General features: G+C 44.9%; 1 protein-coding gene across 1 annotated transcript in view; it reads right to left on the reverse strand.

Annotated features, from left to right (window-relative positions):
- Positions 1-21783, reverse strand: part of syne1a (spectrin repeat containing, nuclear envelope 1a) — a gene marked incomplete at its 5' end in the record, with an annotated part of 197608 nt that overhangs the window by 123362 nt on the left and 52463 nt on the right. The window contains 16 exons of the mRNA XM_080744962.1: positions 540-676; positions 4042-4401; positions 6906-7070; positions 7379-7688; positions 10267-10439; positions 11177-11456; positions 11962-12123; positions 12819-13024; positions 13648-13760; positions 15037-15244; positions 15956-16159; positions 17981-18082; positions 18214-18396; positions 19635-19793; positions 20982-21135; positions 21272-21451. Coding sequence (XP_080601088.1) covers positions 540-676; positions 4042-4401; positions 6906-7070; positions 7379-7688; positions 10267-10439; positions 11177-11456; positions 11962-12123; positions 12819-13024; positions 13648-13760; positions 15037-15244; positions 15956-16159; positions 17981-18082; positions 18214-18396; positions 19635-19793; positions 20982-21135; positions 21272-21451 — 3096 coding nt within the window. The remainder of the gene's footprint in view (positions 1-539; positions 677-4041; positions 4402-6905; positions 7071-7378; positions 7689-10266; positions 10440-11176; positions 11457-11961; positions 12124-12818; positions 13025-13647; positions 13761-15036; positions 15245-15955; positions 16160-17980; positions 18083-18213; positions 18397-19634; positions 19794-20981; positions 21136-21271; positions 21452-21783) is intronic.

Raw genomic sequence — 21783 nt, forward strand, 5'->3', positions numbered from 1 at the left:
CGCTCTCCATCCCGTCTCCCTGCCACCTTTCACCCTCTACTAGGTTGCAAACATGCTCACTTTCACAACTCTTTCCAGAGGCAATGAGTGGTGCCATGCATGCGCGCACGCACTCCAGACATATTGTAAACGTAGAAATTCCCGCCTACACTCCGCCCCCACGGGTCTATTATGCATACCAAGTCTGTTCAGCGGTGGCTGCTGTACCCTTTCAAGTGCCGTTGTGGGTTCTTGATCTATTGTGTAATTTACAGGTCAAATGAGTACAGTATGTCTGTTCGCTGTGCACCCCGAGGGACTGATGCTTATCTGTTTTGTTCCATCGACCGCACACAGTAAAATCCTCAGCGTTAATTTGACTCCGATAGTGTACAAATGGAACCAAATTGACCCGTAATAAATGGTCCATTTTGTACCACTTGTAGGTTACACTCTTGGAGTAAAATGAACACTGAGGATTCTACGGTGTACATACCCACACCTACGCCCGCCCACACACAGAGACACAGTCAAACAGTTACATGTTGCATGCCTTGTACCTGTTGTGCTGCTTGATAAGAGCGGTGACCCTGTCAGACTGGGCGCCCAGATCTCTGGAGTAGCGCACCAGGTCATTCAGCTGCCCCTTTAACTTCTCCGCCATCGGTTCAGCACCCTGCAACCCCTCCAGAATATCCTGAGCAAAAGAGGAAAAAACACACAACCAGGTCAGCGTGAGTGTATTTGGGTGTGTGTGTGTGTGTGTGTGTGTAGGGAGTGTGAGAGAGAGAGAGAGAGAGAGAGAGAGAGAGAGAGAGACAGCCCACCCCTGGATCTTCATGACACCCTTCAGTAACGACACACACATTCCTATTCACACTCCGGCTCGGTCCTTTTCACTCCTCTCGCGCATGCACGCGCGCGGACACATACACACACACACACACACACACATACTCACAGAGCACCGTACTGCTGGTACAATAGCATTGCTGTTCTTCGGGGAGCGTGGCAGGAAAGAGCCTCGGATAACGGTCCGCTGTTTCTCTCCAACATGCCTCACATTCTGCACTCAAACACTCATGAAATCCCCTCCCATAAAATATGTACAGGCTCCCTCTCTCTCTCTCTCTGTGTATGTGTGTGTCTCTCTCTCTCTTTCTGACGTACTTACAATAAACAGTCCCCTCCTCCCCCTGCCCCCTCTCTCTCTCTCTCTCTCTCTCTCTCTCTGAATCTCTAATTCTCTCTCACCGAGTAGTGCACTCCACTAGTTGTTCCTCATGTCCTCTTCTCCTCCTCTCCCTCTCTCTCTCTCCTGTTTGTCAGTCCCTCCCCTCTCCTCTCTCCTCTCCTCCCCTTCTTGCCTGCTCTCTCTCTCTCTCTGTCTCTCTCGTTCTCTCTCTCCCCCTCACTTTCCCTGTGATTCTGAACTCGCTACTCTCTCTCCTCCCCTAAACCCTCCCTCGCTCTCTTCGTATCCCTCACTTTCTGTTTCCCTACATGTCTTCCTCGCGTTCTCTCTCCCTCTTACGCTCTCTCTCTCTCTTTCTCTCACGCTCTCCCTCTCATGCTCTCTCTTTCTATCTCTCCCTCTCCCTTTGCCTCCCTCTCTCTCCCAATGGAATTCAGCTGTCAGCCCTTGCAGACGCGCAACGCACATCGCACATGCACGCGCACGCAGGCACGCACGGACGGACGGACGGACGGACGGACGGACGGACGGACGGACGCAGAGACACACACACACACACACACACACACACACACACACACACACACGCACGCGCACACACACACACACACACACACACACACACACACACTCACACTCACACTCACACAAGCACGTAATACAAACAAGGCTGGACACAGGAAACTGGAGGAGGGGGAGAAAGTAAAGGGGGGTGGAAAGGACTCCTCCTCTGTTCCTTGACAGAACTCCTAATTAAGGAAAACGGGAGAGAGAGAAAGGGGGAGGACAGAGACAGAGAGAGAGAGAGAGTCAGAGGGGGAGAAAGAGACAGAGACAGAGAAAGAAAGACAGACAGATGCAGGCCAGATCATCTTTTAAAGAGATGTATAGGGCAGTGGGTTCCTAAACTTTTTAGACAAATTAGACAAACTAGATCTACAAAGTCACAACGTGTTGCTTCCCGCCGCGTTTCTGGATTTCACTAATTCTTAAACATTTGTTTTCGATTTAATTATTTAGGGAAAGAAATCAGATTTTCTTTTTAATTCATGCAAATTGTAGATTTCTTGGGGGGGGGGATGTAAAATATTTTGAAATAATCAAAAACAAAATGTAGGAAATATAGAAAAAATGGGGATATGGGCCTACTGACAATACAGAGAAATCCCAGTACTGTAAACATCCTGTGCTGCATGTAAGCAAAGCAACGTAGGAAGGGGAGAATGTTCAGAGAAGCTGCCTCAGGAAGGCAGGAAAAGACATTACTACCGTTCACCTCACATTCTGACAGTGGCGTCAGTTCAGCAAAAGCTAAGGTATGGCAACATGACTGGTGTCTTGCGCGCGTGCAAGACAACAGTCATGTTGCCATACATTAGCAACAGGCATGATGAATTTATCTTAAGAAGTACATTTTCTTCCCCCCCTGTAGCCAAGGTATGGCAGCTGCAAATACCTTGCCATACCCAATTGAAGCCTCTGCGTTCTGACAAGTTGGCCCCAACGGGCAGTGATGGGCCAGTGAGACGCAGGGAGAGAGAGAAGGAGGGGAGGATGATAGATGATAGAGAAAAGAAAGAGAAGGAGGGCTGGGGAGGGAGCGATAGTGGAAAAGAGAGACAGAAAAAGTCCAACAAAAGAAGGAAGGAGGAAGAGAGAGAGAGAGAGGGAGAGAGAGAGAGAGAGAGAGAGAGAGAGAGAGAGAGAGAGAGAGAGAGTGGGAAATTGAAGCTGTCACTCCTCAGCCGTTCCGGCAAAGCTGCTTTACAAACGTAATCAGTTTTTATTCTGGATTTGCAAATTAAATGGATAATTACGGACAAACTCGTCGCCGTATGCAGAGGATGCATGTCTGCACGCAGAGAGATTATGGGTCTGTACAGTGTGTGTGTGTGTGTGTGTGTGTGTGTGTGTATGTGTGTGTGTGTGTGTGTGCATCCTTGCCATTCATTAGTGCTATATTAATTATTACAATATTATATTATTGACTACTGACTTGCAGATGTTACCATCAACATCATCTAGGCCTACTGTACATCTGCAATTAAACATGTATTGTTTATTTTTACAAAATAATTAAGTACAAACTGTGATTAAAGGGTATCTAACTGATCTGGGCTGCTGATGTAGCGGTCTAGGCACCTACTGTAGGCTCAGTGTAGCCTGACAGTGTGTCGCGGGTTCGAGTCCCGATCCCGGTGGCCTTTGGTGCACTCCCCATCTCTCTTTCTCCCCATATCCTGTCAGCCTATTGTATACTATCAATAAAGGCCCAACAATAAATCTTAAGGGGCTACACCATGCATAATGATTTATTTATTTATTTTATATAAATATTGTCCCATATTACATTTTTATACATGTCGCCTAAACAGCCACTCAGATATTGAATTTTCATGTTGTGTCTGTCTTGTTTCATGTTCTGTCTTGTCTGTCATTCCAAGCCTTTTCAGCTGCAATACCCAAATGCCCTTTGTTGTCAAATCGGTGCTATTGAGAAGTTTGTCAGTCAATCTCCTACCTCCTCAGGTGGATTTGAAAATAGCAGATCTACAAGCTCACAATGCGTCGCATCACAACGCATTGTGAGCTTGTAGATCTGCTGTTTTCAAATGGCCGAAATGTTTATAGGGCTGAAGTGGTTAATGTATGTTTTGTAGTAATAATCAAAACATACAACGTAACTAGTAACTACGTTTTCAAATAACTGTAGTTGAGTAAGACTACAATATTGGCCTCTGAGATGTAATAGTAGTAGAGTAGAAGTATAAGCATTGAAAATTGGAAATACTTTAGTAAAGTAAAGGTTCTTAAATTGTACTACAAGCACAGTACTTTAGTAAATGTACGAGTGGACAGTGGAGTACCTTAGCAAGCAACCAGCCCTCCACGGCCTCCTCCCCGTTGCTGCGCCCCTCGGCGCGGCTCAGCCCCTGGCTCCACTCCCTCAGCCGCCCGTCCAGCTCCTTCAGCTCCTCCTCCAGCCTGGCGGTCAGGCGCCCATACTCCTCCTCGGCGGCGGCGGCCGTGGCCAGGGCGCCCTCCAGGCCGTCCCTGGCGCGGAGGGCGGCCCCTTCCCACTGCTCCAGGGCCTGTGCCAGCGCCCCCAGCTGGCGGTCCATGGCCTCGCAGCCTCCTGCCGCCGTGCGCTCCGCCGTGCACGCCGCGCTCCGCCGCACGCGGCTCAGGCGCTCGCGGCCCTCCAGTAGTCGGCACTCCACTCGCTCCTGGTGGATGGACAGTGGTGGCGGGTACATTGTTTACTTAAAGGACGACTTTGTTTTTTTTAACTGAACTAGGGTTCATATTTTAGATTGTAATTAGAGAAAAGAAAAAATAGTGTTAACATTTTTTTTTTAAGATTTGTGACAGGAAATGGGGGGAGAGATGGGGAGCGACATGCGGCAAAGGTCATCCGGATCGGGAATCGAACCAGAGACGTCGCCAGGCATTCATGCCTATGTGGCAATGCCTAAGGGGTATGCGCCTGGACCACTAGGCCAGTGGGCAAAATGTTTTCATTTACTGCTTTCTATCGTTTTAGTGATTTTAGCAATTTTGATTTCAATAGCTAGAGGGGGCATGTGTACAAGTGGCTAAATGTGTCTTTTTAGACACAATAAGCGGTCGATTTCTTTATTACTATTTACAGTAACACTACCAGCCCCCATACGTCACATCTGACCATGAAAGATTGCAATGGATCTTGGGAATGGGTTTATTGTGTCTAAAAATACATATTTAGCCACTTGTACACATGTCCCCACCCAATGACCCAAAATTAAGTAAACGTACTGGAAATTGGAAATACTCCAGTAAAGTAAAAATACAAAAAGAATGTACTTAGGTACAGTACTTGAGTAAATGTACTTAGTAACTTTACACCACTGTGGATGGATGTATGGATGGATGGATGGATGAGAGGAGAGGAGGAAGAGGAGAGAAAGTTGCTAGGGAAACAGTGTCTAGGGGAACCACAGCAACCTCCACATATAGCATCAGTTCTATTTAAAGCAGGCTACATAAGGGTCTACTCACTCCACTCTCTCACTCTCTCCACTCGCACCATTTTTCTTTTTCTTTTGTTGTCGTTTGTTTTGCTAAAGCGATTTTCGTTTTGTCGTCTACATCTCTATCGTTGTTCCTCCTCTCGCTCGCACTCTCTTTCTCTCGTTCTTATGAGGAGCGGAAGAACAGTAGAGAGACAAAACGTGTGAATGTCAAACACATGAGGTGTTTGATAGTGTAAGCGAGGTGGAAGCAGAAGACAAGATGAAGAGCCTCCTCAACCACTTCAGATTGTATGAATAGGAGAAAATAAAATGCCTAAACCTGCAACCACATGCTGGAAAAATCCTCAGTGTTAATTTCACTCATTATCATTTGGTTAGAGTAACACCCTCAGCGTTACAAATGGATATGATTTTAGTTTAAAAAATTACACTGGGGCGCCCGCTGGCCTACTGGTCCAGGCGCATGCCACATGAGCTTGGTGTGGCCTGACAGCGTGTCACTGGTTCGATTCCCGATCCGCACTACCTTTGCTGTGTGTCACTCCCAGTCTCTCTCCCTGTTTCCTGTCGGTCTACTATCTTATCAGTGGAGGCGTAAAAGCCCCAAAACATATAAAAAAAAATAACACTGATACTCATTTTATACTATCCAAGGATTATATACACGCAAAATGGAGCGTCAGTAATCGCCTCGTATAAACAACCATTTATGATACTGCTTCTGCTGAAATGCTGCACGCTGCAGCTCAGCACGCACACACATATTTATCATGTGATAATTAGGACCCATGTGTGAAATTTACATGCAAATCAATAGTTTCTCACATATTTTCTCAGCTCTGTAATTGCGGAATTATTGAGCAAGCAGAAGCATGAATTCCCAATTCCAGTTCTCATTCTTTTGTTACGGGTATTATACTGACTGAGAGACCTGATGCTTTGATGTACTATAGGAACCAGTTCAGCATCAACATTGTTGTTCAACAATAAGTGGGCTCAAAACTGTGTCAAGTTAAAATTTGATTCTAAACCAATTATATTCTCACCTAATTGGTCAACATAAATTTGGGTTGGTAATGATATTTATACATTACTGTTGAAAACTGAGAAAAAAAAAGCTCATTCTAAAACATACCAATGTTCTACAATAACTAGCATTTTCAATGCCAGCTATCATGTCAGATATTGAGCTGCAGTTTACCTAAACAATGGACTGGGACTTGTTATACATTTGATAAATTCCTGCTTTTGAGACACTATTTTTCACACTGTGTAATTGCAACTACTATACTGTATTCTTGGTGCTACTTGATGCTTGAGGTCAGGAACTTTCTCATTATCCATTCCACCTGCTACCCTTCCCACACCTTATCATTGAGCCCCTGTGTCAAGAACAATATTCGTAAGTCTTGGTGCCGGAAAAATGCATAATTCCCTCTGCTGAGTAGCAATGCTGCAATCCTGAAGCCACTGTTGAATACTTAGTTGAGTTCCCACTCTACTAGGTCCACAAGTATTTCCCTCTATATCAAATCTCTTACAAATGGTACCTAAAATAGCTTCACGTTTGAACACGTTTAGCTGAAAATAGTACAGTACATCAGTACAGAGATCTGTGATCTTGTAGATGCACTATTTCTGCAGAATGTCAGAATAGGGATGCTATGCTAGGGTTCATTCATGTGGTTGATTCTGACACTGATTTTCTGCTTCCTTACCCTCACATCAGACAGCCTCTTTTTGAGGGAGGCGGAGTCTCCTGAAGTATCAGACCAATGCTGCAGCTCCTCCCCTGCAGACATTAGCCAATCTGTGAGCTCCCTGACAGCCTCCAGGTACTCCTGGTGTTCCAACACCACAGCCTGCGCCCGGCGAACTCTCTCCTACACAGTGGACACAAGTAGTCAGCAAAGAATGAAATTGTTTTTGGATATATAATATATTAAATTAAGCAGAAAGTAGCATATCTACAAGCTTGCATTGTGACACACTGAGTTCAGCTTGTAGATCGTCTATTTTAGCTAAATCAGTTTTTGCTGGATGTTTGTCTAATTTCGCCTATTATGACAATATGACATGACCCGATAGGGACACAACGGTATAGTTACAGTAGATTCCATAAAACCCTCATATCTCGGGGCATTCCTACGAGAAATCAAAACGCAACGCGCGAAACAAACACCCTCCATACCTCCACCAGAGTTGTGAGGTCGTCAAACTGTGCCTGCAGCTGGGTGCGGGCGCCGTGGTTGAAACTGGCGTCGCCCGTCTTCTTGAAGAGCTCCCTGGCCTTCTCCTCCAGGCTGGACAGCGCCATCTGGTGGTCCTCCAGGTCGGCCAGCAGGGCCCTGAGCCTGTCCAGCTGAGCGGCTTTCTCCCTGGGCCCTGGCTGGGGCGTGAGGGGGGCGCACACCTCCTCCTCCACAGCCTCCATCCAGCAGCGGAGCTGGGCTGCACTGTCCAGGTAGCCCCCCCACTGGGACACGGTCCATTCCAGTCGACTGGAAGGAAGAGAGGGGATGAGAGCATGAGTCACGACGCGTTGTGAGTTTGTAGATCGGCTATTTTTTTGGCAAATGTTCCACCCCAGGATAATGGATGTTATATGTTATATTTTGTTTATCGCGATAATATCGTAAATTGGGGGTCACAATAATCGTGACATGAAATTTTCATATAGTCACATCCCTACTCACATTTACACATTTACAGAATGTACTGTATACACAGAAAATACTGAGCAAATGGTACAGTACAGACAGCACAGTCTCAGGGTCAAAAAGTAAACAAACATTAGAAATCACTTGATTCATTAAACACAATCCACTGGAACCTTAAACACAGTAATCAGATCATTTTTTGCATGCAGTACTGTATGTAATCTATGCTGTACATGCAAATGTACACGTTAACAAACACTGTGGATATTGTGTAGCTTAAATTAAATACAGAATATTACACATATTGTGGTTGATGTGTGTGATAATTGCTAACTGCCTTTTCAGGGATGCACACACGCACGCACGCGCGCGCGAGCACACACACACACACACACACACACACACACACACACACACACACAGCACCATCTGTTACCCCTGCACACATCAATAACGTTAATACCCCCCAATCTTTGCCCAGAAACACACACATGCAACTCCACGTTGCCTGCTACTCCTTTTACTCCCATTAACCCGTCCCTCTTAAAACTCAAACACACCCCATTCACTATCATCCACTATTTAGTCCGTAATGAGATCAATTTATTCTACCACAAGGGGCCATAATCACTCAATTAAGCACATACAAGCATGCACCCACACCCACCCACCAACACCCACCCACGCACGCACGCACGCACGCACGCACACACACACACACACACACACACACACACACACACACACACACACACACACACACACACACACACACACACACAGATACATCAATCAGGGTTACAAAGAGACAAATATGTCTCATTATGTAGTTAACCTAATAGTAATTGATGGTGTTATGACATTGGGCTCAGATGACAACAAATATCTTTTCCCCAGGAGAGGACCTTCTGGCTCACAGGTGAATGGTCTATGTAGTATGTACAGTACACTGGGTGAGTCTTAAATATAGAGTATATTCATTGTATGTACTACAGATTCACCAAAAAAATATATAGAATAGAATATTGTGTAAAAAAGCATGCAGATGCCATAACACCCTAGCCTGGCTCCAGCCCATAGACCCGCCCGCTCTCTGAGTGGACTGCTTCAGCTGAGTCTGAAAACAGGCTAATAACACCCAAAATCATCACTGAAGGCAGAAACTTCACACTGGACTTCAAGCTACTCTGACTTCAGAAGGTTGACATTTGTATTATACATCCTTGTTTAGAGTGGTCTCGTGTAATATTGTAATATTGTTTGAGATATGGATTTTTTATATTCATGAGCAGCATACAAATTCAAAATTTGAATATTTCACTGCATGCACAATGTATCTGGAATATATGAAAGTTAACATTTTTGAATTATATTACAGAAGTAAATGAACTTTACATAATATTATTCTAATATTATTTTTAGATTAATCTGTATAGGTTTTTGATTGTTTATGTTGGCACTATAAACTAACCTGACTCCTCCATCTGGACTCGCTCAGAGACAGTTGCTTCCACCGCAAAGCGCCGGTTCGCACCAATCAGCGGCAGCTACGGGCGGGCACTATTACCTCTATGGGCGGGCTCTGAGTGAGGCTGGGTGTTCACAGTGGATATTTTGACAGGCAAATGCAGCTGAAGGTAATGCTTTGATGCGAAGATTCACATGACAAAAACAGCAAAAAACTCCGACCTCCATGACATCTTTATCTTTTTAACTGCTAACGTGAAAACAAGTGTAGTCCTTCTATTGTTTACTTTTCCTGCCGGCACAGCTGTTGTACGTCATGCCAATATGACATCCAATCACCTTCTAAATAACTTCAAAAAATGGCCCGCCTCCTACATCGGTTTTCCCTGAGCGAGTCCAGAAGGTAGTGCAGCATCACTCAATGCTGCCACCATCTGGCGGAGTCAGGTTAACAATTAACCACTCAGAGATGACAATTCACACCGAGTGTGAAGTGAGTCGTGCTTTTTATGAGGTAATTTCATTAAGCATCCTGCGAAGCTTGGCCAAAGAGCCATGTGTGGGACATACATGCATACAAACAGACAAAGCCAGATATAGTTGGATCAAGTAAAAGGGTGAAAAACTTGAAAGTAGGTCACCCAGCGGTATTGCATCTGTTGAGGCCATACTCATACATAGTACATGTGGACAGGCAGAGAAACTAAACATTCCTCATTGTCTTGAGACACTGTGAAAGGGTCCTTTGTCCAACCTCACCAAAGTAACTTCCCCAGAAGACATCAGTCCAGGTTGTCCATCATAACTTCTTGGAGAAAATACTGAGATAATATATATAAATCGGTAACCTCTTTTTACTTTGTCGTTTCTTTCGTTATTTAGCACGGTCTTCCATTTCGGGTCTTAACCCACAGGTTGGGTCAAGGTGGGAGGGGTCGCTACAGTAGCCTACCTGTGGCAGCTCATGGCGGTCACCAGCAGCGTGGCCCACGCGTCCGCCACTTCCTGTAGCTGTGAGCGGATGGCTTCCTGTCCCGCCTCGCCATAGCAGCGAAGCGCCAGCTCACCCTTGCCCACTGCCATGTTCAGCTTCACCTCACCCTCACCTTTCAGCAGCAGGATGTCCTGCAGAGGCGGAGAATGGGTCATTGTGCTGTGACAATTAGTGTTCCCCTGCTGTACAGAAACTCTTAACAGCCGGATGGAATTGTTTCTCTGGCAAATAGCCCCCCCTTGTGTTTATTCCACAAAATACAAATTAAAAAAGGACTGTGTGTGTTACTCTATCAATGCCAATGACCATTGAAGTGGCATTGATAGAGTAGCTTTCGCACAGCATCTTTTAGGCTAGCCCCCTCATAACACCCTCAGCACTTTAATTAATGGTTCCTGTTCATGGTTATAATGTACTGCAATACTATATATATATTTTTTTTCTTTCTATTTCTTATTTTTGACTGTTTAACCTGCTTTTATTATATATCTTACTATTTCACATCTGTGTTTATTGATTGTTGCCTTTTTATTTTATTAACATTTTATGTTTGAGGGACTTACTGTATATCTACCTGTGAAGCACTTTGAACTGCAACTTTGTATGAAAGGTGCTATACAAATAAAGTTTATTATAATTATTATTATAAGTGCTCTCTCTCTCTCTCTGTGTGTGTGTGTGTGTGTGTGTGTGTGTGTGTGTGTGTGTGTGTGTGTGTGTGTGTGTGTGTGTGTGTGTGTGTGTGTGTGTGTGTGTGTGTGTGTGGTCAAGGACCAGTCTAAGACAAATTCCTGTAGGCCAACAACATCCCAACTCAAGTGATCGGACATTCTCCCTTCCCTGGACTTACTGTGAGTCCCTTTCTCACCTGCACCGCCTCCAGCCTCTGCTCCAGCTGCTCCTTGGTCCCCATGGTGCTGTCCACCGTCCCCAGCCTCTCCTGGATCTCCTCCAGCCAGGACCACACGCCCTGCAGGGTCTCCCCGAAGGCCTGGCTCTCCTGGCAGCCGCGCAGCCTCTCCCTGGCCGCCTTCAGCAGGGCCTGGTGCTCCATCTGGAGTTGGCCGGTCACCCCCACCTCTCCGCCTGACCCCCGGCCTGCTTCCGACAGCGACTGGGCCTCCTGACAGAGACGCTCCACGGAGCTCCTGGGCGACAGACATCCACTGGTCATACCAGATCGTTTCAAAATCCCCCCCCAAAAAGCGCACAGTATCATCATTAAAGCGGCAATCCATAACACATGTCCAAACCGTGTAACCACTTTATCCCTATTTTATACCTTGGTTATTTGAAAATAGCCGATCTACAAGCTCACAACGTGTCGTGGTGTGAGCTTGTAGAGCAGATGTGCTAGTTTTCTTGTATTAACATACCCCCATCGGTTAAAAGAAATAAGCCATTAAACTAATTTGAATGATAATAATTTTACTCTGAGATTTGTTACTCTCGGAGTAACAAATGGATTAATTACATTATTTTACCTTGACAATGCTGTGTGCAAATATGATTGACATACGCATTTCCTCCAGTGTGAATCAAAGTGAATGCACACATAAAAGCACATGCACCAATGTCTGCACGTAAAGAAACACATACAGTGCAAGCAAAAAAACACAACACACGCCTGCGCAATCGCACACACAGACAAACCTTCTTGATAACAGCTCCTTGTGGAGATTCTCTATTCTTTCCAGTTCTTCAGTGCTGTCAGGAACTCCTTGTGGACTCTCTACCACAAGAACAGGCTCCTTCTTCAGGTCGAGGTCCACCTGCTCCAGCCAGCCTCTTATACCATCCACACATTCATCAAAGCTGGAGAGCAGAGATTGACAGACATAACATTCAACATTTATACACATGCATGCTGGAACTCAAAAACTAGCACTTGTAGAATTATTCACTACCAGAGTATGCACGCACGCACACACGCATGCACACACGCACATGCGCGCAGTAACTAAGTACATTTACTAAAGTACTGTACTTACAGTAAGTACAATGTTGAGGTATTTGTACTTTATTTGAGTATTTAAAATACTAAACACTTTTACTTCTACTCCACTACATCTTGGATCCAAATATTGTACTTTAACTCCACTACATTTACTAGTTACTTTGCAGATATCAATTATAATATTAAAAACATACATAAACCACCCTATTTTATACCTTGGTTATTTGAAAATAGCCGATCTACAGGCTCACAACGCATCGCAACACGTTGTGAGCTTGTAGATCTGCTATTTTCAAACATTTTGTCAATGTAGTTTGGTACATTTTGACGCCAACACTTTCATACTTTTACTCAAGTACATTTCGAATACCGGACTTTTACTTGCAACAGAGTAGTTATATATTGCAGTACACACACACACACACACACACACACACACACACACACACACACACACACACACACACACACACACACACACACACACACACACACACACACACACACACACACACACACACACACACACACACACACTCCCAGACTCACTCACCCTCTCAGCAGGTCGATGCTGTCCTCCAGTGCTCGCTGGCTCTGGGAGCAGCTCTCCTGGTAGCTCCTCCACTCCCTCTGACAGGAGGAGAGCTGGTCCTGGACCTGCCCTGCCCCGGCCTTGGGCAGGTGGAGCAGGAGGCTGTCCGCCTCCTCGCGCACCTTGGACAGGCGGAGCTCGCCCTCCGACACACGCTCCACCGACACCTGTCGACAGTGGTGGAGAAAGTACTCAAACATTTGACTTCAGTAAAAGTAGCAATACCACAATATTAAAAATGCTCTGTTACAAGAAAAAGGTCTGTGTTCAAAATGTTACAAAAGTGATAAAATACAATATAAGTCAAAATATACTTAAAGTACGAAAAGTAAAAGTGCAAATGTTTGAAAATAGCAGATCTACAAGCGTACAAAGCGTCCCGATGCGACGCGTTGTGAACTTGTAGATTGTCTATTTTCAAATAGCCTAGACTTAAAATAGGGCTAAAGTGGTTAATATATGTTTTATAATATATATTTGCAAAGTAAATAGTAACTAAAGTTTTCAAATAATTGTAGTGGAGTAAAAGTACAATATTAGCCTCAGAGATGTAGTGGAGTAGAAGTAAAAGTATCGTAAATGGGAAATAGTCAAGTAATGTACAAATACCTCAAAATTATACTTAAGTAAATGTACTCAGTTACTTTAATGATGTAGGTGTAGGGAGGCTAGCATATTGATTCGTACTGTTCACACCTCTCACCTATTGCGCCACTAAATTATTAAGGCGAAAAAGTCGGTATGCTGCTTATGTAGTCTGGGCTGACCGGCAGATAAGGAGAAACAGTACCTTCAGCCTGTGCAACTTGGCTCCAAGGATGGCAACGTCTCCTGATTGGCTAGAACATTCTTTTAGCTCCGCCTTCCGCTCCGAGAGCCAAGACTGAAAGTCCTGGACCAGCTCTGGTTAGAGGAAGAGCAAAGACAAAGTGCACGTGAACGACATTTGAAGAGCGATTGAGTGTCAGAGGACGGACAGAAGATCTATAGGGAGGAGGAGAAGAAAATGAAGAGGAATGGAAGATGAGAGAGATTGAGGGAGAGAGGAGGTGGAGGGCAGAGGAGAGATGCATTGAGCCAGATGGGAGGGGTGGGTGTGTCTGAACAGCGCAGTGCCAGGTTGCCTTGGCAACAAGCCCAAAATGACTCCCCCGACAGCAGATGTGATGAGAGCGACATTACTCTCAGAGGCACAGGTGTGTGTCAGTGTGCTTAAGAGTGCATGCACGTGTGTGCAGGAAAAGCGTGCGTCAATGAGGCTCAGACTCAGGCGAGTGCGTTGAGAGAGCTCTGGGAACAATCGGGGCTAATCGAAATTTAATCTGTTGCACCGCTTCCATGTGAGGGCATTACATCATGTTGTGTTGTACTGTTTGCTGGGAGATTGTAAGACATTCAATATCTTCTCATATAGAGGTCAATTATAGAGGTATAAAGCACCATCTGCTGATCTTGTGCTTCCACATCATGAACAATCCAGACCTCTCAGGCCATCTGGGACAGGTGTGCTTTCAGTCCTCAGAATCTGAACTAAATCTGGAGATGCAGCTTGCAGTTTTTGTGCACCACATACAGTATCTGGAGCAGTCTGAAGGTCTGCTACTACAATCCTCAGTTATTTTAAATCATAGCTAAATACTTGTGCAGCTGCTTTTTACTGAGTTTTCATCGAACATATCTAATTTGTTTTGCACTGAAATAGTTTTTCTGTTTTATTAAAGATTAAAAGTTTTTCATTAAGCACTTTGAATTTCCTTGCTGTTGAAATGTGCTATACAAACAAACTTGCCTTGTCTTTCCTTACCACCACTTACAGTCCAATAATAACAAGACATCTTAATAAAACACCAATCCAGCAAATCTACATCTTTAATCATCTGTGCCATAACCTCTCCTCTGCGCATGTTGTTAACAACTATGTATCTGCAACTGCTAGTACTGTAGACTTTATGATCATTTCATTCTTACCAAATCTCCTTTGATAAAGTGAAACGACTCCCCTCAATTACTTGAAACACACTGCCTTAAATCTAACCTCCCGAAAGAAAGTCCCTTAACAGTGATTTATACTTAGCTGCACACCTGCGTCACACACCGAAAACTGCAATGCATTGTGAGCTTGTAGTTCAGCTATTTTGGGCACACGAAAGCAGCACACAACAAAGTGTCACAGTTTTACCATTAAAGTGTAGCTGCAGCCCGTCCTGGAGGCTGCCCCTGGTCCTGGCACAGCGCTGGGCCACAGCCTCTGTCCGTTTGGCAATGGAGGTGAGGTCGGAGGAGAGGCGAGACAGCTCCTGGGAGGGGTGGGACCTGCAAAGAGCACTCAGAGCCTCCCTGGCTGAGTCCATGTCAGCCCTCTGCTGGTGCACGCTGCTCTGCAGGTCCTGTAAAGGACAGGCGAGAAGAGAGCTATTAAGGAGGGTTACATGTCTTAAAGATTCTTTATTCTTTATTATTTTAAAATATTTATTTTTGTGCTTTTATGCCTTTATTGATTGGACACTAGACTAACAGGAAATGAGAAGAGAGATGGCGAGTGACACACAGAAAAAGTCGTCGGGAATTGCAGCCTAGGTTACCCGGACCACCATGCTGGTGACCCGGGCCTTCCTTTCTTTATTTAGTACAGTAGAGAGACAGCTGAAATCTCTAAACAGGACGTTGCGATTATGCCAACAACACATCCAGTTATCTTGTGGTGCACCACACAATAATTATTGTAGTTTATGTTGCTTCATCGTTTAGTTTGTATGGACATGTCGGGGCAGGTATTTTCTCTGTTATTGTGTTCTCTGTGTCCACAACTTTCCAACATCCCATCGTGCTTTGCGCAGAATGTGCAGGCAGCTTCTGACGCCGCAGCCGAGAGTGATCTACAAGCTCACAACGGTTGCATCTGCAACGCGACGTAAGCTTGTATGTCTGCTGTTAACCGGAAGTGTCCCGCAAATAATACTACAGTAAATTCTCGCGGAAACAGGTGGATAGAATCTACAGTATGCCTGTAGATGTGCTAAATAGCTAAATAAACCCCTGTTTAACTATATATTATCTCAGTATTTGCCCCAAGAAGTTATGATGATGCCATGCTTTACCTTGACTGTGCCCATGTCTTCCGGGGAGGTCGCTTCGGTGAGGTTGGACAAAGAACCTTCCACTGTCTCCAGCCGCTTGGCCATCTGGGATATGAGGTCCTCCAACCGCTGCTTCTGGAAGCTGAAGTAGGTCAGGGCTTGCTTGGCCTGCTTATACACCTCCTGGGCATGGGTCATCTTCTTCCTCAGGTCTGACTCCAGGACCTAGGTACATAAGAGATGTTTAAACTGCTAACTATGTCATTTTTATTTAGCTAGCATGTAACTTTGACAAATGCTAGTTTTGACGTTGTCCTGATTTGTTTTGTTGACACCTTATTTATTCAAACGGTTAACCTGTTGTTGGCTGACTAGAGCACTTTGAGCTTGCACTTGTAAGTTGCTCTAGATAAGTAGTGTACTGAATTGTGTCATGCTTTTTGGTGCATTGTAAATCTCATACTTGGAGTTCTGCTACTGCAGTGGTTTTCAACCCTTTTCATAGGAAGGTCTATTATTCATTCAGCATTTGAGCCGCGGACCACCATTTGATGTGATTTAGCGTCTCAGACCCACATGTTACACTCTCAAGAGTTAAAAGATCTATAAAGGTCCATTTGTTTTTCTTTTGGTCTGGTGACGACATCAACATGTCTAGGGCTGTGTCTCAGGTCCTTAAATTACGTCCTCATTTCCTACACTTCTATCCTTTCCTTGTATGTTAGTCCTTGTATGTTAGTCCACTGAGTAAGCATGTAGGAAATGAGAAGAGGAGAGAGGAAAGGAGGAACATTTCTTTAGAGAAGTGAGATGTCAATTCCTCTGAAGTGTCATGTCGTAATCCCTTGTAGGGGCGTTATATTGCCAGCTAGAGGGGCGGGATCATGCTGTTCAGCTTGCAAACACTTCCTGGTAGGAAGCATCAAGGTTTCCTATGTCCTACCTCCTCATTGATGCCTCCTGATCCTATTTCCTATGTCGTTCAAGCAGGCATAAGAGAATTGACGTGAGGAAAAAAAATGGCAGACCGAATTCTACTTCCTGTAGGAGCTAGGATGTGGGAGATAGGACAGATCAGAATAAGGACCCGAGCATAGAGTTATAAGAAGAATAGAGAGGGCACCCGCCCGTCCACCCGCCCGTCCACTTGTATTGAGTTGCTCACCCAGCGCATGAAGCCAAATTTCACCCCTTCTTCCGGTTGTGAAACGTGAAGTAGTGGGGCCTAAGTGACGGGTTTGGGTCATAGAGTTTGTTCATGGACGTCCTGGGGCTCCAAGTCATGAACGAGCACTTCCACTATGAACGCGTAGTCAATACCAAGGCGTTCATGTTTCTGGCCCCATCTGCAGTACCTCAAACGGCCACCATGTCAATTTGGCTTCAGCCCTCCCCCTGGTGTCTGGGGGCTTGGACCTGAGTCACAGCCTAGGTGACCTGCTGGATACGCCGGAAGTAGTAGTGGTGACCCATAATCTCGCTAACAGCGCGATCTAGAGTAAAAAATAAGCATCTCGGGAATCTCGTGCTACGGCAGCCTGGACCAACAGGAATATCTCTGCAATCTCGGGTTGGGGCAGTCAATGTGTTAAACTGTAAGGGTCTGAGCACCACCACCCTAACCTGACTTTCGCCAGATGGTGGCAGCATTGCGTATATAACGCTCTGCTTTACCATCTGGGCTTGCTCGGCCAGCGTTGATAACACTCGTAAAGTCCCGGGCCGGACCAATCAGCGGCAGCTATGGGCGGGCTCTGAGCGGCTCTGAGCCAATAGAGTCTGATTGCAGACCACGTGGAAACCCAGGAGGCGGATTCTGGGTGCAACGTCATGCAGACAGGCCAATATGAGTGGTTGGAGTTGGTACTCCCAGACTGCATAGAAACGGCCACATCCAATCACCAGCTACAGAAATTAAAAAAATGGCCCGCCCCTTACATCGAGTGTGCCCGAGAGAGCCCAGATGTAAGGCAGAGCGTTACGCACTGCTGCAACTATCTGGCGAAAGTCAGGTTACCACCACCCCTTTCCCCACAAAACACTGACCTGTAGCTGTATTGGGGTCTCCTGGAGCTTGGCTAGCTCCTTCAGCTCCGTCACTCTCTCCTGCAGGGCATCCAGCCTCCGCTCCCTCTTCTCCACCTCCACCTGTTGTGTGAAGCACAGGCCCCTTCCATCAATCACACAGAATCTAATCAGCCCCCTGGGTACGACTGTACGCCGTCGACACCATTCAATTCATCAGTCGTGTCACGCGGCCCTGTCCAACAAAATCTAACCTGAAAGGTGGCGAGGCGAGCCTCTGTCGTCGGCTTGTCGCCGAGATTGGTCATGTCGTCGGTGAGGTCAGCGATGGAGGTGGCAGCCCATTGGTCGATGTCGTGTTCCATGGCCTTGAGGTCGTCCCATAGACCCACGCAGTAGCCCAGCCTCTCTGTGTTGGTCTGGATTTTCTCTGAAACCTGAAACGGACAAAACCAAGGCTGTTACTTTGCCAGGCTATATAATAGGACACAACACATCTCAATCAATTGAACAAGAAGGATTGTCTTTCCTTCTCTCTCTCCCTCCCTCTGTCTCTCTAGGTACCAAGGGATGTCGCGCTTCATTGCGACACGGGGGGAGATGGAGGTATAATTGGGTAGACAGATGCGTGGGAGAGAAGTGAGAGACAGTCAGAAAAGCAGTTAACGTGTCCAGACTTGTTTATATGACTAGCTCGTTTGTGACAGCTGAGCACCCCGCCTCCCCCCGAATCCCACAAGGAAAGAAAAATGAAATTACTGAAACTAAAGGGATAAAATATGATAAACAGGCCGTCTACCGAGTATTGGGTGGTTGTGTAAAACAGAATCAAATGTTTTATGGTCATGATTCACCAGGAGCCTGGATGACTTGATTATCTGCTTAAAATTATTGATATAAATATTTTTGGAAATCTCTATGGGAAAAAAAATAATGGCCATTGGATCGGTGGAACCGAGGTCCTGCCTAATAGGGCACTGCTATGCCCTATTAGCACAAATCATTTCCACATCACCGATCATATTCTACCATTAATTTACATCAGTAAAAATCAAGTACACACTGCATTGTCCTTTATCAAATTACATAGAGAGAGTTTTCTGCAAACAATATTTGTCCCCTGGTCAGAAAAGCTGAGTCTTGTACTTGTATTACATCAAGCTATTATTCTCCACAAAACAACATACAGTACTAGCTACAGTACTATCTGTACACTGGTCATTTACCATTTATCTTAACCACACATACTTGTACTTCTATTCTATTATAATTTTGCAACCTTTGAAAGGTTTTACATTTTTTGAGGTTTTTAGTATTTTCTTTTTTTATGTCTGACTAGTACTACAGTATAATCACATGCTCAAAATATGGATGCCATGGTTAATGTGGTAAACCACAAGACCCAAGTGGTGCATACAAGAGCATGGGACACCATCCTGGAAAGATAACTCACATTTTTAAAGCAGCATAGAAATACTAAAGTGGATTAATGTATGTTTTTAATATAATCATTTATATCTGCCAAGTAACTAGTAACTAACGTTTTCAAATGATTGTAGTGGAGTAAAAGTAAAAGTATTGGAAACGGAAATACTCAAGTAAAGTGCAAATACCTCAAAATTGTACAGTACTACTTGAGTAAATGTAAATGTAGTTCCTTTACACCACTGCTCACCTCCAGCCACTGGTCTCTCAGAGTCTCCATGTCTCTCTGGATGGAGAGTGTGTCGCAGTTAGGAACCTTCCCCAGCTCTCTCTGCAGGTCCTCTACAGTGCTGATGAGCTGGTCCATGCTTTCCTGCTTGTCTTTTAGCTCAGCTTGCACTGCCTCATGCTAGGAGGAAGAGTGCAGTATAGATGTGATGACAATATACCACCACCAGGGGGGAGAAGCATCATCTCACTAGGTTATTTTTCACAAGTGTTTTGATATGATTGAATCAGGGGTCATCAATATGACTGTGAATGTGTCCGTGGCAAAGACTTGGCCTTGTCTGTGGCAAATTTTAGATTTTCTGTTTTACACACCATTATAATTGTCTTGTTTTGATCATAATCCCCAATTGCTGAATGGCAAGTCTCCAGGTTTTATTCAGAATGTATGACACTGATTTACTATGACACTATGGCACATTGTGAGTCCACTGGTACAGTGGTTCTCAAACGTTGAACCCCCATAACTCTGCGTGTGTACAAATGGAACCATTTGTACACTCTCAGAGTTACAGACCTGTAATGGTCATTCAGGCCAGTTCTTTATGTGTTTCTGGTAATATTATTAATTTGTCCACACATTTTGTATGTCCGGGACAAAAAAAGAAAAACAATTACAACCATTTCCACCACAAGCCAGCATGGCGATGATCCCTGGATTGAATACTTTAAGTAGTCAGAAATGTAAACACCACGTGATACAGTCAGACATTAAGGCTAAAAGGACAAAAAGGACACACAAAAAAAGTCCTGGGGACTTTTCCATTGTGGTCATATGTATTCAATTCATCATGTCCAGACTTGTTTATATTACTGGCCCTTTTCAAAGGTGGTGAAATGTATATTTAATTAAAATATACAGTTTAGTTAAATGTAAATGTATACAAGTGGGCAATCAGCGACGCGCCACACAATAGGTAATGAGCGACGCGCCACACAAAGCTCTGTCGAACTGGTGGTCGCTTCTCACGCTTACAGCATGGTAATCGTATAGTATGTTTAGATGTGGTATACAGTTTGATTGATAGGAATAAACAGTGGGATAGAAACCAGCTTGGACTGAGAATGTATTGATTGTTTTATTGATTGACATCTTCATTGACAAAGTGCATAATATCATGTTTATACATATCTGTCCAAAGGATAAAACAAAACACAAGAAAGCACAAGTAACATTGTGGGTTTGAATCCTAGTCATGACTTTTATCCCCCTTTTCTCTCTCTTACTCTGTGATATAAATTAAAGTGAAACAAAACCCACCATGATACTGTAAATAATGTTCATGAAGAAAAAAAGAAAGGTTCTAACCCGGGATAAAGTCCTCTTGGCCTCTTCAGGGCTGTGGTTGTGGTCCGGCAGGTTGTGCGTGACCGCCTGGGCATTCTCCACTGTGGTGCTGAGAGTGGACTTCAGACCATGGAGCTGACGGAGAAGATCAACCAATACTCCACTCTGTTCCTGGCTGCAGAGGCGAAGTATGCAGCAAAACCAACAAAGAATGCAAATAAATAATGTTAAGCAAAAGGTCAGAGGCAGACAAATCATCAATTGAAGTCTTTCCATCAATTGTGAGCCTCTGACACCCTCTCATCCCTCACCCATCAGTGATCAGAGTCCTGACATTCTCCCAGGTCGCCTCCACCAGAGCCAACTCTCTCAGTGCCTCCCCAGCCAGCTCACTGTCTCTCTGGGCCAGCTGGCTGCCTCTCTCCCTTAGCCACTGATGGGAATGCTGTAGGGACTGGAGTTCATCCTCCAACTGGACAAAGAAACGAAGCCTGGGGAAAATACAGACATATTAAGCCGCTTTGAGGAATGATAGTTCAGTTACAATACCGTCTGTCATTTTTCAAGGGCTACACACTGTACTAAAAGCAAGACAGATGTCACAGTCTCTAGGGTTGAAATTTAGAGTGGAAAAAACTCAGTGATAGAGCACAGTGCAAACAAGGCAATCTGGTGCTGTAAACAAGGCAATAACAAGGCAACAAATTAGAAAAATGTGCTCCCCCGATCATAGGTCTCCGCCAAGGCAGGTAGCTAGTTATTGTGGGCCAGCAATGTTTCACCACAATCGGATGCTGCGTTCATGATTTGAGGCATATATCCC

The sequence above is a fragment of the Nannobrachium achirus genome, assembly GCF_963921795.1.
Source record: "Nannobrachium achirus genome assembly, chromosome: 16".
In the NCBI taxonomy this organism is placed as follows: Eukaryota; Metazoa; Chordata; class Actinopteri; order Myctophiformes; family Myctophidae; genus Nannobrachium; species Nannobrachium achirus.